The 27500-nt window shown below is 38.4% G+C and overlaps 1 protein-coding gene across 4 annotated transcripts in view; it reads right to left on the bottom strand.

The window, feature by feature from the left end:
- The window catches only part of cut (homeobox protein, cut), a 140648-nt gene that overhangs the window by 70921 nt on the left and 42227 nt on the right, over window positions 1–27500 (bottom strand). For all 4 annotated transcript variants that reach the window (XM_035874525.2, XM_035874527.2, XM_035874528.2 and 1 more), the window contains exon 2: window positions 6859–7059. In XM_035874525.2, the coding sequence (XP_035730418.2) occupies window positions 6859–7059 (201 nt within the window). The remainder of the gene's footprint in view (window positions 1–6858; window positions 7060–27500) is intronic.

Genomic DNA, 27500 nt, shown 5'->3' with positions numbered 1-27500 from the left:
ATTGTATGCGGTTATAGCCACATCCTATCCGGTAAAAATTTATATATCTCTTTCTTTCTCCTTATTTATCTTATTTATATTATTTATATCATTTATTCGATACGAGATATAGCGTATTTCATTTCTCGAATAAATTCGATTCCTATAACAATTGCCATTCTATTATTATTCCTATCTATATAAAACAATATATATATATATATAGATAGGTAGATAGATAGATATAGATATAAATGTAATATGAACATTTTGAAAATGATTAAATATACGGAATTGAAATATTATACGACTTGAAATGTTTAATAAATAATCCAAAAGAAAAAAAAAGAAAAAAAAAAAAAAAAAAAAAAAAAAAATAGGAAAAGGTATTATAAATCGGTGCATGTCATTTATATTTATATATAACTATCTAAGATTTGTCGTGAAATAAAGCTACATTATTATCTTGCTATTCTTCGTTCGATGTTCTCTCCATCCTTTTCTTTTCCGTTCTTTCTTTATTCAAATTAGTGAGTCACCAGAGCTAGAGGAGTGATTTATTTTCAGATATCTCGCCCCTCCCCACCCTCTCTCATTCTCTCTCTCTCTCTCTCTCTCTCTCTCTCTCTCTCTCTCTTAATTCTCAAAAGCGAACGAAGAAACGATCGCGAACGATAGTCTTCTCGGTTGAAACATTAAACTATGCGGCACATCCGAGGCAATCCGTTTGGACGTGTGCCTTGGCTGGTATAGTCATCGCGAAAAAGAGAGAAAGAGAAAGAGAGAGAGAGAGAAAGAGAGGGAGAGACTGAAAGGCATTAAGATAATTGGCATCGGTGACGTGGATTGGTGCGAAAGATTGCTACTTTGACGAAACTGAAATACGAAAGCGAATTAACGAGTTTCTTGCCGAACGATGATCAATTTGATAAGAGAAACGTCACGATGATAATGATTTTATTATCTTTTATTTCCTCTCATTTTTTTTCTTTTTTTCTTTCTTTCTTTTCTTTCTATCCTTTAACGAATGTTCTCGTTCGTATCATTCGAAATGGATATCAAGGTTAGCCGCGTTAATTTTATTTTAAAAACGATCGAGTTTTAAACGACGATTATCAACTATCAACATAAAATCTTAATGGCTATTGGGTTTTTTTTTTTTTTTTTTTTTTTTCTTTATAATTATATATACTTACGTATCTAAATTATTTAGATTTCCGTGAGACTTACCATCAATGACAATGATTAGTTTCTATTAGATCTCATATATAAAAGCTTATTTATACTTTAATACTCGTATATAACATTAGATATATATTATAATACGCATAACTACGGTACAATTAATAATCCGATAGGGAACGCGTGCCAATAGATTCTAACAAAATCTCCAAAGCAGTTGGACTAATTTCAAAATGACGGAAATTCGATGATTCTCAACAAACATTTCTCTTTCTCTTTAAAAGAGAGATAAGAGAAATAAGAGAATTGCTTGACGTTAATGCGTTCGTGTCGCTCGTTATTGTCACCGATGTGTCTCTTCCCCTTTCTTTCTTTCTTTTTTTTTTCTTTCCTTCTCTCTCTCTCTCTCTCTCTCTCTCTTTCTCACTCATTCGTTCTCTCTCTCTCTCTCTCTCTCTCTTTCTCACTCATTCGTTCTCTCTCTCTCTCTCTCTCTCTCTCTTTCCGAGTTGATATTTTTACCGGTTTCGTTACACAGCAGTAACACGACGAACGTACTACGTTTCGATGACGAGTATCTTTTCCTCGAACGTAATATGGGATCCTACGTTTATTCGATTACAGTCGGATAACGATTCTAATACGATCCCCTCTATCCCGTTAACTACAATGATCGGGATCTTAATTATCAAAGAACGAAATGAAAACACGCGTCCTGTTTTTCTTTTCGCCATGTATCGACAATCGGTTTGTCGATTTCCGACGATTAAAAGATATATCAAACCATATTACTCTCTCTTCGCCCTCCCGCCGCTTTCTTCAACACCACCCCTCCACCTTATCCTCCACCGTCCTTTTTCAATCTATCGCCATATCGATACACGACCGATAGCTCGTGCAAAAACGATAATCAACGAAATCGTATCGCCTCGTTATCCCCATCCAAAGTAATTAGATCATTCCACGTAACTATATTCACAGGAGCCAGCACATTATTTACTCCGTCGTTATCATCCTCCCTTCTTCTCCTCAGCTTTCTTTTTCTTCTCCTCCACCTCCTTCACTTTGTCCTACTCTTTCTTCTTTCTCTCCTACACCTTCTCCTCCTCCTCCTCCTTCTCCTTACTCTACTTCTTCATTGCATCGTCGCGATTGGAACGGCACACCAAACTTCCATTAGCATCCCTTTAATCGGCGAATAAAGAAAGAAAGAAAGAAAGAAAGAAAGAAAAAAAGAAAAAAAAAAAAAAAAAAAAAAAAAAATAATCAATTCGATGTCCTTAGCTTATGCCTTGTTCTCAATAAAGACATTGAACAGATCGAGCAAAAGAGAAAAAGGAAAAGGGAAAAAAAAAAAAAAAAAAAAAAAAAAGAAAAAAAAAAATCTTATCCGTTAAAAGGCACCCATCGATTTCACCGTCGAACATTCCACGAAGGAAGATGATGATGATAATGATAATGATGATGATGATGATGATGATGATGATGATGATGAGGAAGAAGAAGGAGAAGAAGTAAATAAGAGAGAGAAAGAGAGACAGAGATCAGAACGATCGGATAGAAAGAGATAGGTAGAATCAAGGACGACGGATGAAAGGGGACGTTCGAGGGATGAGATCGGAGATTATCGGCTTCGGGGATTACAACAACGGAGGTGGAAGAAGAAGAGGAGGAGGAGGAGGAGAAGAATCCTCCGAAGGCTTCGAAGCAAACGATTTTCTTTCTCGATGTTGGAAAAGAAAGAGAGGAACTTGGAGAAGGGTAGGCGTGAAAGAAAAGAGAGAGATAGAGAGATAAAGAGAGATAGAGAAGAGAGTCAAAGCGAGAGCTCGAGTGACTGTTATTGGCTCTAAGGAGGATACTTATTGAACTCTTAGCGGCTTTTTTATCACTCCTTTCTCACGCTTTAAGTGTTTTCGGCTTTTGTTTAAGGTCCAACCCTTCTTCTTCTTCTTCTTCTTCTCTCTCTCTCTCTCATTTCCTCTTTTCAGCTTCTTCGAGATTCAGGTTAGCATTATGCGCACTCGAGACGTGCCACGTTCACTTGCCAACCCCCTTTCCTTCCCCTAAGATTTTTACGATGTCGATATCTCTCTCTCTCTCTCTCTCTCTCTCTCTCGTTAAACGTCGTATCGTAAACTCAACGCGTGCAGAGCACGCCACGTTCAAGGGATGACGTGCTGCAGTATGGGTATGAGAGTGGGGAGAGAGCTATGCCAACTACCACTTAAGCTTTTTTTCTTCCCTTCCTCCCTTTCCAGGCGCGAAAAATTCCGGTTACGAGGGATAACTAGTTTTCCACATTATCCGAACGAAGCAACTGTCTCTCTCTCTCTCTCTCTCTTTCTTCTCTTTATTTCTCTATCTATCTCTATCTCTATCTTTATCTCTATATCTATCTCTCTTTTTATCTCTAGTTCCTCTTATCGGCTTGCTCAGCAAGAGATTTATCGTTGGTACGCATGCTGATTAAAATTCACCTTTCCCGATGTCGATATAAACGGCAGCGCGCGGAAAGCCGAAGCGATGAGAGCGGATTATTGAAATTATTCGTAGCACCACGTTGGATGGATATCGCTTGATAGCCGGCAACGAGCTTGTGTACGTTTACGCATGCACGTGCATATATATGTGTATATATATATATATATATATATATATATATATATATATACGCGTTTGTGTATGTCTGTTTGTGTACGTGTGTTATACGGGAGAAAGAGAGGAAGCTAATGCATTCCTCGAGTTATTCATGAATTTACTTGCTAATATCCTACCGAACGCTTTTATTTTCATCACTCTCTTTTTCTCTCTCTCTCTCTCTCTCTCTTTCACTCTCACTCTGTCTCTCTATCTCTGTCTCTCTTTCTCTCTCCCTCTCTTTTTCTTCGTTTCTCCATTCCTATCTCTCTTTTTCTCTTTTCATACACTCTTTGATACTATTCGATATCGATAAAAATATGTCTCTTGCGATGCAAATGCTCTCTCCATTGGCGTATCTCGCGCGACCTTTCATCCTCTCTCTCTCTCTCTCTCTCTCTCTCTCTCTCATTCTCTCCTCTTGGATAATTTTTACAAAACCGATTTGCTCGAATTTCAAATGAACTTCTCCATATTACTTTCAAACCCCGTTACAATCGAAACTTCGAAAGGCAATTATTTAATCCATCGATGTGAAACGTATTCCAAACGAAAGTATAAAGTAAAAAGTCTGAGGAGGTACACCATTAGTAAGTAGAGGGACGATGAAAAATGCGAATAAAAAAGAAAAAAAAAAAAAAAAAAAAAGAATAGAAAGAAAAAAAAGGAAGGAAGGAAGGAAGGAAGAGAAGAACGAAGTAATTAAAAAAAAAAAAAAATCCGCGGATGTATATATATTAATATATATATATATATGTACAACAATGTATATACAAAACTCTTATAAAGAAACAATATATTAAATAATCTTTTGAAAGGTATTCTATCAGCACCTTTTAGCAAACTGGTTATATACTAACTCGGCTCTTTGCCCAAAGAATCGTGGAGATACAACGATTGATTCGCTATTTAGAGACTTCCTGCTAGCCATGATGCTCTACATTAAAATCGAATAATGACCGTCATTATCTCCGATCATTCTTGCCGCGAAGCAGCTGTTCGTAGTACTCGCCGCTTCTCTCTCTCTCTCACCCTTTGAAAGAGGAATCGCGGGTGCGAGAAGGAAAAGAAAGGAAAAAATGAAAGAAAAAATAAAAAAAAAAAAAAATTAAAAAAGAGAAAGAGAGAGACAGAGAGACGTAAGAAGACGACAAAAAAACAAAGCAAAAAAATAAAAGACATATGAAAACGTTCTCTTCTTACAGTCACGGGCTGCTATTTTTACCGAAAGCGAATCGTCTGTGTCCGAGGTAAACGCAAAGAGACACTCATACGAAAAAGAGAAAGATGAAAAAGAAGAGGGAGGGAGAGAGAGAGAGAGAGAGAAGAGGGTGCAGAAGAAGAAAAAAAGAGGAAGAAGAAAGCGAAGAAAGGAGGAGGAAAAGGAGGAGAAGGAGAGGGAGGAGGAGGAGGAGGAAGATAGAAACGATTCTCGGTTATTTACACTCTCGATAAATATACGATAATGTTATCGCCGTTAAAGCACGACACAGTGCATGAAGCTTTCGAGTCCGAGCGGGGAATAGTGAATCGTAATAAAAGATCTCGGTAAAGCGAGAGAAGCTCGGACTAACTCTCTCTCTCTCTCTCTCTCTCTCTCTCTCTCTCTCTCTTTCTCTCTGTCTTCTTTTTCTTTTTATTCTTCTTCTTCTTCTTCGACGTCTTCTTCTTCGTCTTCTCTCCTCCAACTCACATCGCATTCCGCCGTCTTAACGACCCGCGCAACGGGGACCGAAAGTCCGAGATGCCGCGGGCTCGACGTTTCTAAATATAACGAAAACGTATATCTATTCGACATCGAGAGGGAAACGCCGTCGTGCGCGAGTCTTTAAATCGGACCTCGACCCTCGCGAGTAAGGAAAAAAAAAAAAAGAAAAAAAAAGAACAAAAAAAAAGTTGAAAAAAGAGAAGAGGAGGAAGGAATAGAATTTTCAAAAAAAAAAAAAAAAAAAAAAAAACAAAGAAAGAAAGAAAGAAAGAACAAATAAATGAAACAAAATGAAATAAAATATCTCATACCAATATACAATTATTACACTTCAAATTATTAGCAATGATATACATATATATATATATATATATATATATATATATGTGTGTGTGTACGTGTGTGTATAAAAATAATAAATAACTGATAAAAAAAAGAAATAGATCATTATTATCGTAGCTAGTTTAATTTGTAATTCTCTCGATCAGATATTGATTAGAGTAAACCAAATGTCTAAGAGAGTAAAAGGGACAAATGAGAAAGAGAGAGAGAGAGAGAAAGGGGATAGATTTTATAACGACGAAGGGAAGCGTGATTCGAGGCGTTTATCGCAAATCAGAAAAGGTGAAGTGCGCTCCGTTAGCACGGCCACCGCAACGAGTTGCGCTCGGTATTCGGTTGTAAAACAGGGGGGTTGAATCTATCTCCGTCCTCTCCTTCCGTTTCCTCTCTCCTTCTCTCGTTATCTCTCTCTCTCTCTCTCTTTCTCTCTCTCTCTCTTTCTCTCTATCTCTCCCTCACTCACTCTGTGTTCACGTTCATAGTCGCGCGCGCGTCCGTTTCACGCGTGCGATCGCTCACCCGAAGAGGGTGGGTGACGAATAGATGGGGGGATGTAAAAGCGAGAGAGAGAGAGAGAGAAAGAGAACCACTGGCGTTAGTCATTCACTTCTACGCGTTTACGCATACTCACGCGAGTAATGCGGGAACCCTCGCGTGCAACAGTTAAACGTCGAGGTCGAGTCGGTTATATGAATTTCGAAAGCTCACCTCGTGCAAACGTAATCGTGGATTTTCGATCCTCGTCATACTGTTCTCTTCTTTTTCAATGATTTATTAATATTTTAACACTGACCGACGAAATCCACTTTCACCTCCTATTTATCGCTTCAAGTATTGTCAAGAAAATTACTTTCTATTACGTTCAATATTTTACTATCCGATTATTCACTCCAACGATAATAGAAAAAGCAAAAAAAAAAAAAAAGACGAATTATATTAAAGTCGAAGAAATTTAATCGTTAGTATATATTATGGTATATTGAATTTGTATATGATGAATCTTTTACCTCTTTATCCTTGGCCTGCAATTCCTGCTCGAGATTGCTATTTGGAGTTCTCCTGGGATTGCTAGCGTCGTGTTGCTGCTGTTGATCACTTCCCTGCGAAGTCTGGGACAATTGGTGTCCCTCAGTCTTAGAGTTACCATCGTTCGCGGTGGCTAGTTGTTCCTTTAACGCGGACACTTCCTTCTCCGCTAACGTCGCCCTCTGAAATGAATCAATCGACGATTTCATAGTTAGTTATGACCTTTAGTAATGTTACGAAGAACATTTGTTTATATACATAGGCTCTCTTTCTCACTCTCTTTCTCTCTCTCTCTCTTTCTCTCTCTGCGTGTCTATTCTATACAAGCAGATTGTAAATATGTTTATATTGGAATGTATCGTTCTTTTCTTTCCCCGTCTTCTCTCCTCTCCCCGCTCTCCTCTCCCCATCAAAATCCTTTATCCTCTCGATACCTCTCTAACAACAGACGTTTTCGTAATTCGACTCACGGTGTATAAGCGATCGATTAAACGAGCCGTAAGGGGAATAACGAAAGTTTCTCGTGCCGGTTAATAACAATTGTGACGCAAGTTCGAGAGAGCCTGACTGCCGCCGTTTCGCCAACGAAATCGCTTCCGCGCTAACGCAGGCACGCACACCATACGTACAAACACATCGACACCTCTGTTAGCTGTAAATTTTCACGATTACTAGAGAGACCTCGGATCGTTGAATTACCATTAACGCGTTTAGTACCATGCGAAATTGATCGATTTCGCTTTCCTACCTCTAATTTTCTGAATAAGAAAAGCTCTCTTTCTCTCTCTCTCTCTTTCTCTCTCTCTCTCTCTCTCTCTCTCTCTCTCTCTCTCTCTCTCTCTCTCTCTCTCTCTCTTTCTCGCTCGATCTTTCAGCGAAAATAGAAACTGCGTCTCGCGCTGTTACACTCAAGAACCTTCTCGATAAACTATATCGAAAACTAAAGTGACATTTCCTTAAATGACAAGAAAAATAGAAATTTATATGATTCTTTAACAGATTATCTATATATATATATATATATATATATATATAAAGGAAAAGAAAGAGAGATATATATAAATATAGAATTTCATTGATCATCGTGGTCGGACGTTAAAATATTTTCATATATAACTTTGCCAATTCTAGCTCGATGTTATCTTCGATATCCGGTTAGTCGCAAAAAAAAAAAGAAAAAAAAAAAAAAAGAAAAAAAAAAAAGAAATTAAAAAGTTCTCGATTTAAAAAATTTTCTTCGAGAGATCGAATCTTTCTGATTGGAAATAAAAAAGAAGAAGAGAAAAAGAAAAGAAATAAAGAAAAGAACTTAAAAAAAAAAAAAGAAAAAAAAAAAAAAGAAAAGAAAAGATAATCTATAATCTGTTCGTAGAAATGGAAAAAATCAAGAGGATTACAACAACATGCACTATTCGCGCGTTCGGTCTCCTTTTTTTCATTTAAATCTTGAGAAAGGGAAACGAGGAGAGAGAGAGAAAAAGAGCGAGAAAGAGAGAACGTGCGATGGGACGTGATGGGATTACCTTTTTAAACTTCAACCCTGTAAAGTATCTAATAAATATCGTTCGTGGCTCGGTACCTTCGTCCCGATATTAATTATAGATGCTTTTATATTCAAAGTAGCTCGAGCGCTCTCTTCTACCGATAGGCGCACCCCCTCCTTTCTTTCCCCTCCCCCACCGACCGCCCTTCTAGCCCCATGCCAATGCCCCTCTTCTATACCCGATATAGCTCCACCACAAAACCCACCCTCCACGTGCGGTAACTCCTGCCCCGTTCGTTGCTGTTCCCACCCCTATTACTTTTGGTACCCCTCTATATTTCCTCGACGTAACGTTTTCCCTCGCGTTCCCAATACTCTTCTTCGATCCTGCTGATCCTACCGGATCGAGAATTCGTTCATACTCGTTCGTATGCACGTGTACGTATATGTGTATGTACGCGCGCGCGTGTGTGTGTGTGTGTGTGTGTGTGTGTGTTCGAGAGGGAAGCTATACAAGAGTCCCGATCGATTGGTCGAATCAAACAGGTTACGGTAGTACTCTCCTCGTGTCGTTCGTTCGAAAGAAGGGGAGAAACCAGATTCGCTTTGACCATCCATGGTTGCTATCGAATCTCTACTGACCCATTATGTACATATGTATGTATGTATGTATGTATGTATATAGATATGTATATGGTAAAATACGTACGTAGAGATCTAATGTAAATTACGTTAAACGTTCATTCTCGGTTGCTTCTCGATATCTACGTTCGTTCGTTCACGAATCTTTTTTCCTCTTCTTTTTTCTTTCTTTTTTTTTTTCTTCTTCTTTTTTTCTCTTTTTTCCAGGAGATTTCCCGTCTTTATCATAATGATCGCAAAAGAATTGAATATTTTATACGTTTGACGTGAACGTACTATACGAAATCGATCAGATTCGTTAAAGAAAGGTCAAAAGCTACGTACGTACGTACGTACGCATACATGTATGTATGTATGGATATATATATATATGTATGTATGTATGTATGTATGCACGTACAAACATGCAAGTTAACTCGCTATCGAGTATCGACCCTAAAGCCACGATTGCCGAGGTTAAACGTGTAGTTTCCTTCCTAACACATGCCGCTATATAGGGAACTAGTACAGGTGCAAAGTTACACCGACCTATCGTAGAATATGTAACATTATTAAAGCATTTGATCTAGGACATTTGGTAGTCGGCCCTTCGAGAATGTCACGTGAAACGAATATATATGGTGTTTTTTTCCAAAAGAAAAAAATGTTTTCTTTATTCTTCTTTTTTTCTTCATTGACAAAAAAATGAAAAAGAAAAAAAATGAAAGAAAGACAAGAAATTCTTTTCTACCTCTATATACACCCTTCTCCAATTATTATTATTATTATTATTATTATTTTATTATTTTATTATTATTATTATTATCGCATACGAAACGTTTGTTATACTACGACGCATCATGCGTCTAACACTAATCGTAAATTAAAACTGAGGAGAATCATTGAAACGAGATGCCAATGAAGGAATTGGAGAAGGTCGAAAGTCGAGATACTCCTCGTACTACATACATACATACATACATACATACATACATACATACATACATACATACATATATATATATATATATAGTTATTTATTCATAAATGATAATCGTTTCTAATCACTTATACGCTATCATTATTATGGAAGATAAATCTATCGTTAAATAAACCCTTACCGATTATATCATATTATATATCCCGATCGATCTGTCAATCTAATATACCCATGATCCTCTTGTTTCTCTCGTCGTAGAATGTAAAGAAAGAAAGAAAGAAAGAAAAAAAAAATAAGAGACAAAAAGAAAAGAAAAAGAAGAAGAAGAAGAAAAAAGAGTAATTGGTTCTCTTTTATCTACGGTTTGCGTTAACGTTAATTACAATGTCCGAAGAGTCACGTGACGAAAAAAAAAAAAAAAAGAAAAAAAAAAAAGAAAAAAGGAGGAAACGAAAAACGATGATCCTTTGGTGAATCATGGATGAACGTATTGTACGATAGATCGTAAAAAGTATAAGAAGTGTACATGCATACACGGGGACGGGGAAGAGAACGAAGTAGAAGAGCGCTGAGAGAGAGAGAGAGAGAGAGAGAGAGAATGAGACGGGAAAGACAAAAAGAGGAAGATAGAAAAGAGGCAGAGAGGTAGTAAGAGCTACGGCAAATCGTAATGAGCCATTGTTTCCTGCAAAAAGCCTTGACGATGTTATCGATAATTACGAAATGATACGGGAAGCATAAATATATATCCGAGGAACAGAGTACGTTAATGTACGGGTGGTTCGAATGGCGGATGCGTATCGATAGCTGTCGAGTCGCATCCTGCATATTTGTCACGTGGGGCACGTCCGCCAGGAAAAGGCGGAGGGCGAGGGGGAGAGAGGGAGGGAGAAAGATAGAGATAGACAAAGACAGACGGGGGGAGAGAGTAAGAGAGAGAGAGAATAGAAGAGAAGAGAAGAGATGGCCAAGATATGATCGCGAATCGCAAAGATCAATGATAAGGATTGTCCTCGAGAGAGCTAACTTCGAATAAATCGCCAAGAATGATCTCTTTCATTCTTCGAATGATTTCAATTCGTAGCTATCATTAAATATATTTCATACGAATTTAATATCATTATATCGACGTTAGAAAATCTTTTAAATATCTAAACAATTTTCTCGTATGACGAATCTAATTCTTTTTTTTTTTTTTTTTTTTTTTAATTTCTACGTACGAAGAAAGCATACTTATCTTTTTTTATTCGATCTAAAAGATAATCATTTATGTTCGTAAAAGTAAGAGTATATATATCCCCATAGATCTTTTGATTCATTTTTATTTCTTTTTTTTTTTTTTCTTAATACAAACTATGGGGAGGAGGGTGCAATGGGGGGCGGGGCGGGGGGAGGAGGGTCTCTATCGGTCGACCAGGTCGAACCGCTCGGCACGATATTTTACCGCCGAATTCGTAATTACTTTAATTGGCTCCAGATGCTAATTAATGACCTAAACATATGCCGCGTTATATAGATCGCAGTCCGATAGGCCAAGCATACGTGGCGTTACCCCAGGGACACGCAGAGAGAGAGAGAGAGAGAGAGAGAGAGAGAGAGAGAGAGAGAGAGAGAGAGAGAGAGAGAGATCGGGGTGAGAACGCATGTGTTTGTCATTACAAGCTGTACGACGATGTTATCGCTTCTGAATACCTCCCTTTTGCTTTCCATCTCCGTCTTTCTCTATCTCTATTCGTCTCTTCTACTCAATATATATATATGTATATACATATATATACATATATATCTTTCTCTGTCTATCCTTCCTCCTCTCTTTTCGAAGATTGACTAACCGGCGATCGACTAATCAAAAGAGACTTTACACGCTTCCGTTGTCAGTAATCCATTTTGGGATATCTTGTACGAAATAATTAATCGGATATCGATTATATCGATATCAAAGAAATGACAAAGAAAACAAGAGAATGATATTCTTGAATAAATTAATAAAAATAGGAATAAATATGACGCAATGATAATTATTAATGATTTATAATTAATTTCTATGGACGATCGAATATTTATAATCATATTTGGTCGTTCGAGTTATTATACGAAATACGGGGATAAAATAAATCCATATGTAGATCAGAAAGAAGAAAATGAAAAAGAAACATGAAGAAGAAGAAGAAGAAGAAGAAGAAGAAGAAGAAGAAGAAGAAAAAGAAGAAGAAGAAGAAGCGTGCAGGATGTATAACATCAGGTCCGACACTTCGATCGGGTCGATCACGTTAAGGCGTTTCTCCTCGTCTCACCACCTTTCCTTTTTCTCTTCTCCTCCTTCTCCTCCTCCTCTTCCTTTTCCTTCTCCTTCTTCTCCTCCTTACCCTTCTTCCTTCACCTACCAATGTACTCCTCTTACACCCCTTTACAAATTGACGGTTACTCGACTTACCACGGTGCAAAGCTGTTTGCCGATCGATCGGTACTCAACGATTCGATATAGGGACGTAGAAAATAATCGCACCTTCCTCGATAATACACTACCACAATCGGCCAATAATAATCTCCATTTTACTTTATTCCCTTATCCTACGATATATTATAGATATTCTTCAAGAAAATCTTTATCTCTTGTGATCATTACAAGTTTTTTTTTTTTTTTTTTTTTTTTTTTCTTTTTACAGATTTAAGGTAAATATAAAAGAAAAAAAAATTATATAAAAAAGAGAAAAACAAAGTGAACGAATAAAATCGATTAGATTTGAATATTTTCAAAAATATTATTTTTCAATACAAATCTAATCTCTCGATAATAACTTTAAGAAGATTTCGACTTAGATATGTTAAGATCGGAATGTTCGAATATATAGGTCGTGTAGAACGTGTATTGGTGTGTGTATGTGTGTGTGTGTGTGTATATATATAACTATATGTGCACAAATGCATGTGCATAAGTCGCGAACGACATGCGAGAGTGCAACACAGCTGGCGCGCGCGGTCGTGCCCCGTCAAACGCTTCACATTCTTTGTGTCGTTCGCCATGGTAGAATATCTCGAATAGATTCTCACCCTACCTTACCCTACCACTACCATTACCACAAAGCGTTCTTTCTATTTTTATATCTATGTGCATCCTATCAATGCTGGACTATCCTCTTCTTTTTTCTCTTTTTTATTTTTCTTCCTCTTTTTTTTTCTTTTTTTTTTTTTTTCTTTTTTTTTCTTCTTCTTCCTCTTCCTGTTTTCTTTTAATAAAATCAAGAAGAGGACTCTCGTTGTTTCACTTTCTCTTTTTATTTCCGTTCGATTTCTTTTTGTGAACTTCATTGTTCACAATGATTTAAAAATGATCTTTTTTCTTTTTCTTTTTTTTTTTTTTTTTTTTTTTTTTTACTATTATTGTTATTGTTGTTCTTCTCCTTCTTCATTTTTTATAGAAAGTTAAGAGTAACCGATGATAGTTTTGTCCTTAGGGCAACGCTATTTTTCACGACAGGTGTTCGCAATAAGAAAAGAAAAAGTTTTCAAAGCGTCGGATCGATAGGTCGGCGATCGATAGACGTCGCGACGCCAACGACTGTGTTGTAATCGCGGTTGTCCACGAAAAAGCCCTTCTTCCCTTCTTCTTTCCTTTTTTTGTTTTGTCTTCTTCGTTGTCGAGGTTTGTATTATAGGGTGATACAGAAGAGAAAGAGAGAACGAAGTGCCTTATACCAGTCGCCTTTATAATCTTTCTACGAAAGTACTGTACTGATGGTGGTGGGAGAAAAGCGGGCTATACGGATCAGCCGTTTATGACTGCCGGTGCTGTGTTATACTTTTTTTTTTCTTCTTTTCTTTCTTTTTTTCTAGAGACTAGAAGAGAGAGAGAGAGAGAGAGAGAGAGAGAGAGAGAGAGAGCCAGTGGATGTTGAAAAGAGTAGTAGTAGTAGTAAAGAGTGCAAGAGAGATAGAAAGTGAGTGAGGGAGATACCCGCGATATTTCAAATTTTCTCATTACACCTCGATGTGCGAATGATATTCTCACCCTCTTCTTTCTTTCTTTCTCTTTACAGAGAGATAATGTTAGAGAGACTGATAGCAAGAGAGAGAGAGAGAGAGAGAGAAAGAGAGTGATATATATATATATATATATATATATATATATATATATATATAGAAGAGGATATCCTCATCGACGACGATAGCATGCTGGCGCCATTGGACTTTTTTTTGCTCTATCTCTCTCTCCCTCTCTCTCTCTCTTTCCACCCACCCTCCAATCGCCACCCCAAAACACCCCTCCTTCAATCTCACACCAACCAACCATCAGAGCGAACCCCTCTTGTATTTATTATTAAGATATCGACCGGCTCTAAGCCCCAGTAGGATACTGCAATATGCGGCTGGGAAACACTCGAAGCATACGCAGAGAAAGCCGACGAGATCCTTTCTACTTGCTCTCTCTCTCTCTCTCTCTCTCTCTCTCTCTCTCTCTCTCTCTGTCTCTCTCTCTCTCTTACTATCCACGTCTTTTTCTTTTTCTTTCCATATTTCTTATCCTACTTTTGCCCTTTCAGTCAAACGCCAACGATGCCGTAACATTCGACGGAAAGAGAAGAAACGTGAAAGAGCCATAGTTCTCAATATAATACGAGTACGCGCTGCTAATAGCAACGATTAAATTTAATTGCAAGTCGGTTCGCGACGCGAATCGGTTATCCGCGTCGTCTTTCACGCGTTTCATCGGCATACAGAATGTATATGTAATATATATACATATACATATATATATATACATATACATATATATATATATATTATTTCCACGTTGTTCCGTGATAAATTAATCGAATCGAATGTGTACGCGCATCTGAGTACGTGTAAATGCATTAAAAAGTATAATAATAAATTAAAACAAAAAGAAAAAAAAAAAAAAAAAAAGAAAAAAAAGAAGAAGAAGAAATAATACCAAACAAATTCGTAGCTCTTTTTCTCTTGTAAAAATGTATATATAAAAAAAAAAAAAAAAAAAAGAAAAAAAAGAGAATAATGATAACAATAACAATAACAATAATAATAAATACAAAATCAATTCTCGTACTATACTTCGTACGTGATAGAATAGACAACAAGGAATGAAAAAAAGAAAAAAAAAAGGAAAGCTTGAGGATCCGATTCACCGTAGTCCATTAATCCGTATGACAATAAATGCAAACTCTATCGTCTAAGAGTTTGTCGAAGAAGAAAAAGAAGGAGAGAAAGAGAAAGAGAAAGAGAGAGAGACAGAGAGAGAGAGAGAGAGAGAGAAAGAGATTTTTCGGAAGTTCAATGACCGTGGCCGCTGGCGGTGGTATTCGTTTGCTTTGGGTACTCTTACGAACCATGTGTGCTACGTTTTAATAGGCTAGAAAGGCTATGGGGCAATGCGTGTGGCAGAAGGGTACAGGTTCCCACGTGGTACTTCAATCGACCTATACTACTCTTCAACTACCTATTCAACCTTTCCATGGACCAAGAGAAACAATGTATGTATGTACGTAACTAATCGAAACCTTATCTTTGTACAATAATTAATTATCTAATTTATTCTATATAACAAAGTATATACACACACTCACAGATGTATATATATATATATATATATATATATATATATATATCATTGGGGGATAAGGTATCGATCGAAGGGAAAGATAATTTTCCATGGGGTTTAAAGAAACGTCAAAAGACTTTAGAATGACGAGATAAGGTTCCTTTGGAGAACGGATGAAAAAGAAAAGGTAATATGGCGTAGGTATATTCAATAGGAAACGCGTCGGTACGGCAATATTTAAGAAATGTCAATACGTCCTCGTCCTCGTCCTCGTCCTCGGTTTAGTAGTAGTATGGTGAACGAAACGACGAAGAAGATGGAGAAGGGGAAGGTGGATCAGGGTTCGGACTATGGCAGTTGGGCGAAGCGATGACAATACGACCACCACTTCTCCTCGAAACTAGCCTCGAGGCATCGGTTAAAAAATGAAGGAACGCCTTTGATGTTTCCCCGTTGTCCTAATGAAAAATTAAAGCCCCTTCTTAAACATCATTAGACACAGAACACTTTCAAGTTCGCCTTTCGATCCTTTTCCTCTTCATCTCCCTCCCACCCACCTCCCTCCCTACCCAATCTCTCTTATTCTCTCTCTCTCTCTCTCTCTCTCTCTTGCTTTCTCGTCCTTCGTACTATTCTTGGTACCTTCTCTCCTTCCTTCAATCGCTATCCCTGTTTTTCAGAATGATTCGCCTGCAGCATGCAATCACGTCCCTTATTTCGAATTTCCGTTTTCTCGTTAACGATCTGAGAACACTCACTCTATCTCTACTTTATCTCTCTCTCTCTCTCTCTCTCCCTCTCTCTCTCTCTCTATATATATATATATATTTTCTTTCGATGTAATTTGAAAAACTAAAAGGATGATATAATAATTGTATTTTATTTTCCGCGATAATGAAGATATATGTTGACGTAGATATCAAGACGGGAGGCCTAATTTTATTACTTCTTTTCTTGTGTCTCGTAAATCGAATAAAGCGTCCTCGCGTTATACTGATTTTCCTTGGAAGCCATCCGGACCTTACGTATGTACATACGTACGTACGTACATGTGGCCACGAAGAGAGGAGCCAGTAGTCAGATAAATATCTTCTCACGCGACGGTGTACTAATAAATCATGATGGGAAGGAAGAAAAAAATCGGTGATCATCTGCCGGCAAAAGAGAGAGAAAGAAAGATAGAGAAAGAGAGAGAGAGAGAGAGAGAGAGAGAAAGAGAAAGGGAAAGAGGGAGTACAAAGTGATCCATGAGGGGAATCGTTCTTCTGAATGGTATTCTTGGGAAGCGTCGGCGTCGATTTCCTCTTCCAGAAGCGAAGAACCAGAACAAAAAACGTGTCTCGTATCGTCGTCACACGACGATTTCTTCTTCTTCATCATCCTCCTCGAAATAAATAAACTTAGCCTTTCAATCGATTATCCTTGTTATCTTCGTTCATTATTATTATATACGTATATACATACGCAAGTTGGTCGAATGATCAAATGTAACAATTTTAAATAGAAATATTATCATAGTACGACGATATTTGTTTCGTTCTATAATAATAATTACGAATGAAAAAAAGGAAAAGTGCGAAAATAATGGTCGATTGAAAGATTAGATAGTTATACTTTACTATTCCATAGATAAATTATAGAGATTGAAAAAGAGAAAGAGAGAGAGAAAGAGAGGGAGAAAGAGAGGGAGTGAAAGTGTACGATGGGTGCAATTGGAGGATAGTTTTTTTTGGAAAAGTAGTAGTCCCAGTAGGTGGAGGAACGGAGTTAACGGATTAGCTGATCGTTCACATCGGGTAGCCAGGAAAACACTCGAGACTCGTGTCGGGCCAGAAACGAATTTCGCTTCGGACAATGGAGGACTCGATACGGCGGAATCAGCAAAGGGACGGTGAATGCAGGTTCGCGAGTTGATCGAGGGATGAGAAGATGGAACGAAAAAGAGAGAGAGAGAAAGAGAGAGAGAGAGAGAGAGAGAGAGAGAGAGAAAGAGAGAGAGAAACAGTAGTAGTAGGATTGAAGCCGATAGGTTGAACGACGATAGCAAGAGAAGAGTGGAGGGGCAGAGGAGCGAACGATTGTTGAAATTTGCATGAATCGATCACGATTGTTTGGCCGCGGAATGAACACGCCACCACAGGAGAAATAATTCGCAATCCGTGTGCAGGCCGAGCAGCAATCGAGTTACCGTTTGCCATTTCGATTCTGCTCGGTCCAACGGACGACAATGGCCCTCCGCCAAAAGCGAATCATCTTTGTGATCTGTTCTGAGCCGAATGATCGTCGTTACAACGATGGAGTCGATGGAGGGGGAATATAGTACTTGCTCAGATATCCCTTCCCGTTTTGGACGTCCAGCCATGTCCAAAACGTTTAACCAAAAATTAATTCTCTCCCTCTCTCTCTCTCTCTCTCTTCTTTTTTTTCTTTCAAGAGTTATAACAGTATCATACACTTGCAAGAACTTTAAAGGATGATAGGGATTTCTAAACTATTTTATATAAAGCATTCCCTTTCAAATGAAACGAATGAACGAAACGGAATGTACGCCAGCACTTGCAGTTAGAACAAAGGATTCTGTCCATCTAATCCATATATCCTGACTCCTTCTTGTTAACAACGGACATGTACAAAAGAGTCCGATGCATGGAGTCACGATGCAGGTACATACATACATATATTCATCTTCAACGAGGGAAAAAGAGATGGAATGAGGGAGGAAAAAGGAAAGAAAGAAAGAAAGAGGGAAAGAGAGAGAGAGAGAGAGAGAGAGAGAAAGAGAGGGAAAGAGAGATAAAGAGAAGAGTAGGGTACTTTTAGCGCGCAAGGATATCGGTACCTGAGCGAGTACAATACGGGCTATATTTTTATGGTGCCGCGACGGGGGTCTAATGGCACCCTGCGGAAGAAGAGAGAGAGAAAGAGAGAGAAAAAGAAGAATAGAAGCGGTGGGGATTTCGTATAGACGTCATTGTTTCCGTTCGGCACCCTTCTCGTTCACTCTCACTCTCTCTCTCTCTTTCTCTCTCTCTCTCTCTTGTTCTCTCTCTTTCTCTTTACTTCACCACCCCCACCTCCTTTGGCATCCCCATACCGAAAACTACCCCCTTAAAAGGAGGAGGGGGCCTTGCCTGCCATTCAAGCCACTTTTTCATCTCTCCTCTGTTTCTCTTCCCGCGTTCTTCCACACATAGATTACAATATTACCACCTCCACGCTTCACGATCCACTCCGTTCTCCACCCTTCTGCCCCTACGTCTCCGGCAATAGCACGCTCGACCTAGCGGGCTCTCTCTAGCCACCCTCTTTCCCGATGGTGGTAGCAAGCTAACACCGTGCCGTTAGCACGCTGACGCTCCTCTTCCTCTTTCTCTTTCTCTTTCCGCATTCTCTCTTTCTCTGTCTTTCTATCTCTCTATCGCTCTTTCACCTCGTCTGATATATATATATATATATATATATATATATATATACCCCCATGCTTCTGATCATAACATAAATTTTAATGATGGCCCTGATGAAAATATAAGAACGCCGAGATATTTATGGCGTCTGTCGTATCCCGACACGGTGTCTGAATATTACAACCCTACGATATGAGAGAGACCTTCTATCGTTCTCTCTCTCTCTCTCTCTCTCTCTCTCTCTCCTGCAAGTAATAGTAGGTATGTCCTTTATATACAAAATTTCTCGATATACATATATATATATATTTTACGAAATAGATAAGACGATCATCGAGGATGTGAGATAAACTTGAAAGATAATCGTACTAAATCGACAACTATAGTCGATTGGAATTCAAGCGTAATATTCACGTTCTTTTGGCATTCTATCTGTCATCATGTCGAGTTTTCCTACGGTTTAATAAGCCTTGCTTGCCCTCCTCCTCCTCCCGCCCTACACCATTTCCCTCACTCTCTTCTCAAACTACCACCACCTCCAACCATCACCCGTCTGTCCATATCTCTCAACCCTCGAAGGTCCGCACTTTTGACGCTTCGCTTTGGAAATCCTTTGATTCTCATCTTTTCGTGAGCACGAAAACGTTGATGCGCCTCTCTCTGTCTCTCTCTCTCTCTCTCTCTCTCTCTCTCTCTCCTCTCAGTGAAAAGGGGTTCCTTCGAAGGGCGTCCCCTGATTGGGACGATAAAAGAGGCCCCCGGCGAAACGAAGCGGTGGGGCAAGAGAGGTAAAACACTAATTAGTTATCAAAGGGCGAGGAAGGGTTTGGTGACAAAATAGTAGATCGTGGAACGAGCAAGTTCTTCCTCTTATCCCCGCGCCTCGACAGATATACCAACACTACCCTGACTCCCTATTTCTCTCTCTCTCTCTCTCTCTCTCTCTCTCTCTCTGTAGAACAGGCAAACAGCATCCAAGCCTGTACAACCCTCTTCCACACCTTTTCCTCCTTCTCTTTCATCCAACGTCGATCTCTCTGTCTTCCGATTTGCCGTTCCCCCACGATGTCTTAATACTCTCGGGAGGACGGCCCTGTATTGATTTTCGAATCATTAATTCTACGTCTAATCAGAACTTGCGAGAGACTTATATATATGTATATATATATATATACACATACACATATACGATCATGAACGAAGAGGGCAATGTGAACGCGTCACTCTTATCCATCTATAACGTTGTAAATGTACCACTTATATATACGCATAGGAAAACCTTATAGCTAATGATATATACCTACAAAATCGAACATACATATATATATGTATGTGTATATAACTATACTTTCGAAGAGCGAAACGCCATGCTGACGTTTCCGATGCTACCCTTCGATAGATGAGAAATCCTAGAAAACGCCAGGTCCTTTCAACTACTTAACGTCAAACTAACGTAACATCTACGAAAGAGCATAGTTATGAATGCAATACCTGCCGATATATAAACCTCCCACCCTTCCTCCTCCCACCCACCTCAATCCATGAATGAATTTTCAACTTTGATGGATTTTCCCTGTACGATGTAGCAAAATCTTTCCGAACGAGTCCTTCAAATTAATTTTAAATACCTACGAACTTTTATCAATCTATGTAGTACATATTTAATACATACAGATATATGTACTTATTTACTTATATATACCATTGAGATTTAAGATCACATTTTAAAACATTACACGACATCCATGTATTCACTGTATTTATATTTTAATGTAAATAAGTTATACATAAAATATCGATGTAAATAAGTAAATACATAAAATATCAGAATGGTATATTATATATTATATAGTGACGAAAAATTTTTTCAATTTGTATACGTGAAATGTGTCGTTCGTTCTTTGTTTCGTCGCAGAAAAATACTCATGCTAATTCGGCAAACGTCGTTGAACTTTAACCCCCCGAAATCAAATTCTCACCCCTCCCTCTCACTCTCTCTCTTTCTCTTTCTCGATCCTCGCTTTCTCTCCCTCCGATAGGACGGGCCGTCTATCTTACGAATATGTTTGTCAATCCAATAAACGCGCCGCGCGGATTGAAACGTCGTACGGAAATATCCAATTGGAAATTCATTCGCCGCTTCGTCGAGCGAATCCGACCTCCCGGATTCTTTTTTTCTCTCTTTCTCTCTCGCTCTCTCTCTCTCTCTCTTTTTTCCCCTCTCTCGATCTCTTTCCTACGTTTTTCTCTTCGTCCACCTCTCGAATTTATATCTCTTCTCGATTTTATAAATTCCTCTAGTTATCGCGGTAAACCCTCTCTGAGGAATCATCAGATTATTGTCATCGCACGCGGAACAACTCACGCGTGCTTCTCTCTCTTTCTGACCGTCAACGAAATTAACTTTCGAGTCTAGAAAAATTTCTTTTATTTAGATTTCTAACAATAAAAAAAAACATATATGTATATATATATATATATATATATATATATATATGTATATAGATAGAAAAATAAAATTTCGTGAGAAGTATGAGACGAGTGATGCTGCATGAGTCATAAACCGTTCCGTTCTCGAGTAGTAACAGAAAGAGAAAGAGAGAGGCAGAGAGAGATGAAAGATATATTAGTCATTTCTCATAGACGTTCTATATTTTTTTTCGACGATGATGATGACGATGATGATGATGATGATGATGATGATGATGATGATGATGATACCCGAACGTTTGAGTAATTCATTTAAGAAATGCTGAAAGGAAACGCGTGAAATCTATCGATGAACAACCCACGAATCGTACTAGTTCTATCTCAAAGCCCGCTTCCATCTTCCTCTGGATCCCCTCTTCTTCGCTCTTCGCAATCCTCCTTAACCCTTCTCCTCTCTTCTCTCTATCCACGATTTCTCCTAGCGAATAGCGCTAATTATAGTGATGACTAACGGGCACGTTACCGATCGTCGACATATGTAGTGCGATCCATTTGAAAAGGGACCGATGTCCGATCCGGGATTCGCATTGTCTGACAATTAGCGCCAAGATTCCGGCTGACAATAAAAATTAATTGCCGGCGCGTCGTCCTCTCTAAAGGGCATCGGCATTTTTTACTTGGAAATATTTTTCCACCGATCGCCATCATCCTCCAAAGTTTTTATCTTACTTCAATATAAAATTATTATTATTATTATTGTTATTGTTATTGTTATATAGGGAATATAAGTATCTATAAAAATATTCTTCTTAGATCTTTCTGCATTAAATGTTTCAGATCAAAAAGTATTCTTCTCTGATATAGACATGTATAATAAAAAAAAAAAATGTATATATATATATATATATATATAAAGAAAAGAAAGAAAAATTAGATATTCGCGAGACACGCGTGAATCGCATCGGGATCCATTCGTACGAATAATACTAATTAACCGAGACATCAGAAATTCTCCCGTAGGAGTTTCCACGTTGGCTCTGAGTATTCGCCTACCATCTACGGCAAACCCAACTTCGAGTGCGTAAGAACGGGCATTACGCGCTTAACAGTGGAAAATTGCCAATTTTCCCTATAATGAAAACTCCCATAGCGGTTAATTCAATTCCCTTCATTTCTTCGTATTGAATTCCTTCTCTCTGTTTCTCCCTCATTTCTATCTCTCTCTCTCTCTCTATCTCTCTCCCTCCCTTTATGTCTCTTTCTCCAAAAACTTGAAATCTCTCAAACCGATTAAAGATAAAACGGCGAACGATTATATCTGGTTATTAAGATAGGAAAATAATCGAATTGAAATAATTTATATCTTTTTTCAACGAAACACAACTCGACGATTTCTCATAAAACGTTTAACAATCTTCCTTCTTCTTTTTCTTCTTTCCTTTCTTTTCTTTTCATTTTTTTCTCATATCTTCTTTCCCTTATCGTGTCGTAATTTTCAATGAAAATTATCTAAATTCTGATTTTCTATCGTATAGTACAATGTGCAACGGACTCGTCAAATACAATACTACTGCTTATATTGGATTCTACCGCATGAACGAACGTTAATATTTGATTAGCAGGAAAGAGAGAGATAGAGAAATATAAAGAGAGAGAGAGAGAGAGAGAGAGAGAGAGAGAGTGAGAGTGAGAGAGAAGGATGACAAATCTATACCTCCTTCTCTCTGCGTAAATCGAAGCGATGTTCTTGTTTGCGATAAGATCCTGTGAAATGTAAAGATTCACCATTCGCAGCTTCCAGAATATTTCGAGAACCGACCGTCGACTCGAGAACTCACAATCGGCAAATAATAATCCGTGGTAAAACGGAAGGAGAGGTTGAAGAAGAGAAACGGGGAAGGGAGCGATGGCCACGAGCGAAAAAGAGATGGGAGAGGTTAAGAGAAACTACGAGTAGGAATTCGTCGATGATTTTTCCCCGATATAGATATGTAATATACATTGGCGCCATAGTTTCGAAATTCCTCTTCGGTGATTCTTCTTTTAAAAACGATTTATCGTTTTAGTTTTAGACTTGGTACGACGACGACGACGACGACGACGACAATAAAACCGAGACCCGAATCGTATCATCTTATTATTGACGCAAGGCGTCTTCTTTTTTCTTTTCTTTTGGCACGTGCGTTCCTTTAATAGGTTGTCCGACTTAAGGACAACGCACGACGATTTACGATGCCTTCGTTTCTTCGATAACGAAACGACGACGATCTCTATCGCGAAGATAACGCTCTATCCGACCAAAGAAAAGAATGTATGGTATCTATGTATGTATCTATGTATGTACGTATGTATGTATTTTTAAACAACGTTCTTTCATCGAAATTTTATATTACATACATAGTTAGGTAAACAGACACCTACATCGATTGTGATCTCTCTCTCTCTCTCTCTCTCTCTCCCTTTTTCACTTTAACCCTATCTCTATCTATCTATTTGTCTCTTTATCTCTCCTCGAGCTCAATGATTTACTTTTCTAATTCCATTTCTAGATCTTTCCTGTTAGATGGTAAACGTAATAATGATTTTTACGATCTCGCGATAAATGGCCGAACATTTTTCAAAGAATTCTTAACGAGCAACAAGTCGTAAACAATTGTTCGACGTAAGCGTACAAATTTATTATTGAAATTATTCATTTCTCTCAATGGGTTACTTACAAAATTAAGAGAGAAAAAGAGAAAATAATATATATATATATATAGAGAGAGAGAGAGAGAAGGAGAGAGAAAGAGACGATTGATTGATTAGAAATTAACTGCCTCTCGAGATTATCGAGAGAGAAAAAAAAATCTTTCCGATCTTCAGACTGTCTTCTCTTCCTAACAACGAACGTACGAAAGAAGGAAAAGGAGTGTGCGAAATACATTGAAAAACGGCACATCGATCAAAAGAAAGAGAGAGAGAGAAAGAGAGAGAGCTTACGTAACGACCGTGAACGAGTCGAAAGAAAGGAACAAAAATATCGAGGCCGCTATCCGTATCTGGCGCACGAGAATTCTCGATTAATCGCTCGTAATATCGTACATCTTATTTCGCCGACGTAAAACCGTCTATACCTCACCCCAACACCCGCTTGCTCATTCTACCCCTACTGTTCACCTCCCCTCACCTCAATACTCTTCTTTCTCTCTCTCTCTCTCTCTCTCTCTCTCTTTCTCTCTCTCTGTAGAACGATTTATGATCGCGACGATAAAAAAAAAATCCGCGAGAGCAAACCTTCCTCCTCTGTCATTTCGATCGCAGAAGATGGCATTCGTTTGTAAGCCATTATCGATATCGGCCTCGCGTCGCCCACTCGCAAATAAGGGAAAAATGAGAAAAGAAAGTAACGTCCGACGTTAATGCCGAGAAGAGTCGAATAATCGTCGTCGTCGTCGTCGTCGTCGTCGTCGTCGTCGTCGTAGTCATCGTCGTAGTCGTCGGCTTTTTACTCTTTAACGTCTTCCAAGAGGATAATCTTTATGCGAATCAAATGGAATGATTTTTTGTTCAAACATTCGAAGGAAACGTATTATATTCGATAGACAGATAGATAAACAGATAAATTGATAAATAGATAGATAAATGGATAGATATATTCGCGATATAATAATCCTTGTTCGTTCGATTAAATCTTTGGAAATAATAATACGAGTAAAAGATTGATCGCGTATATATACATATATACATACATATACATATATATATATATGTATATATATAACGTGGAAACCTATAATAGTAAGAACTTATGTATTCGTAAACGTGTCCAAAGGCAATGCCGTGGTGACGTAGAGTCGAAATAATGTTTATCGGAGTGGGATGGGGGGGGAGGGGAGGGGTTGAGTAAGGTGGGATAGGGAAGAGTAAGAGTAAAGAGGGATGTTTCGGACGAAGAATGAGGGAGTCCTTTATCGATTTTATCCGCGTTTTAAATTATTACCCGCTCATTGTAACCAGCACCCTACCCCTGCCCCCCAAATCTAACCCAACCCAATCCCACCCCTAACCATCCACCCTTTCCTCTTCCTCAAAACCATCACCGTGCCTTCCGTACGTGGCTATACGACGAGGGGTCGTTCTTTGCATATCGGTCGTGGTGTACGAGAAGGGTTAAGGGTGGGAAGCGAACTTTGCCTCGGCTTTTTGTTTCGATATTCGTGCCACGAAAGAGAGCGAGAGAGAGAGAGAGAGAGAGAGAGAGAGAAAAGGGGTAAAGAAGAGAGAAGAGAAGAGAACATGATGCGTGTATCGACAAGAGAGAGAGAAAGAGAGGGAGAGAGAGAGAGAGAGAAAACGATCAATGAGTACATGGTTCGTCAACGTTCAAAAATACGTTTGATTATTCATTGAATAAATAATGATTGATTAAGATTTTTACAAGTTTTCAATGATAGATATATAGATAGATAATAGACATATGTATAATCCATCGGATTAAAGTACTATTATACGCATATCCATGTAATGTAATTTTATAGCTATCGTTATACATTATTAATGATTTTCGATTAGAAGAAAATGAGTATATAGATCGTTGTTGTGTGGAATATAATTGTTATAGAGAATTGCAAATGAAAAACTGTATGATATAAAAGGAAATTAACTTTTACAAATATACATGATCTTTCATTGGTCAAACCTTGGTTTGTATTAGTACAGTAGATTTTAATTTTCGATCGTGGAATATAATGTTCTAACTTCGAACGATTCCATGTGTCCACGTTGATATATATATATAGAGGGGGAATGGGACAGGGGGAGGAGGGTGAAAAGCATTACACACATTCGATCGCCCGTAATGTTACGTAGTGAACGAACACGTATCAGCTTCGAATCTATTTAAAAAGGCAAATATGAGTGATCGATGAATGGTCAAGAGACTATCGCAATTTCCAAGCAACGATCGTCATAACAGGGCTCGAAAGACCGATATATCGAGCGAGACTACCGGCTTTGAAAACGGCGGCTTCGCGTTCCTTTGGATCTTAGTTCCGAGTCAAGAAGAAATTTAACAGAGAGAAACGAAAGAAGATGGACGATAGGGAAATAAATTGCGATAGGGTTCTGAGCCAAAGAAGGAAGGAAACATCCGGCTATTTCCAAGAGTCTTTTGCTGTGAACATTTCAAAAGCCGACTACGACGACTACTATTACTACCACTACGTCGGCCCTGTGAGGACGGTAATGGTTTCAATGAGTATAAAATTACGAAATGAGTTCGTCGAAATCAAAGGATAAACGACCTACAGAGTTAATTATCTTTATCGATCATTAAGAAAGTATTCCTCGAAAGGTTTCCCTTACGCCAGGCGATAATATCATTTAACATTTGCATTTAATATTACTTTTAAAATATCAATGAGAACACGAATGAATGTGTCGCGTGAATCGCCTAACGAGAGGAAGAAGGAACACAGGTTTTGTTGATGTTGCCAATATATATATATATATATATATATATATATATATATATATATATATATAAAGAAAAAAAAAAAAGAAAAAAAAAAACAAGAAGAAAAACGAAACACGAGATTGACTTTGCGGTTGGTAGGCGGGTTTTCTGCTAAGCGCGTGAAAAAAAATAACCAAACAAAACAAACAAAGGCAAAAAAAAAAAGCAGAGAAGGGGGAAAAAAAATTCCCTAGAATCTTTACGTCGCGATCTCGTCCGTGGATTTGGCGATGGCAGACGATAGATCGCGTGGGATCCGCACGTGGTAGTTGTTAGGTAGGTAGGTAGGTAGGTAGGCAAGGTAGGCAGGTAGGTAGGTACGTAGATAGATAGAAGGGTTGAAGGCCATAGGAGTTCTGTGCGCGTACGCCTGCATCCCCGTGCATTCAACGAGGCGTCATAAGCGTATCTGTCGATCTCTATGGATCGTGGCTTTTCAATCGGAAAAAAATTTTCCGCGGAAAGGCACGGACTAAACGAACTAAAAAAAGAGAATGAGAGATGTATACGTAGATTCGATTGAAAGTGTAGAGCGAGAGAATGAGAATGAGAATGAGAGATGGAAGAGAGGGGAGGAACGGGGAGAAAGAGGAAGAGAGGAGGAGGAATAAGAGGAATAAGAGGAGGAGAACGAAAGGGGGAGTGGGCAAAAGGGAGAGAGAAAAATGAGAACGACTCGACGTTGAAGGGA

The sequence above is a fragment of the Vespa mandarinia genome, chromosome 18 (assembly GCF_050613455.1).
Source record: "Vespa mandarinia isolate Hongniang chromosome 18, ASM5061345v1, whole genome shotgun sequence".
Classification (NCBI taxonomy): domain Eukaryota; kingdom Metazoa; phylum Arthropoda; class Insecta; order Hymenoptera; family Vespidae; genus Vespa; species Vespa mandarinia.
This window is presented reverse-complemented; position numbering and strand designations above follow the sequence as displayed.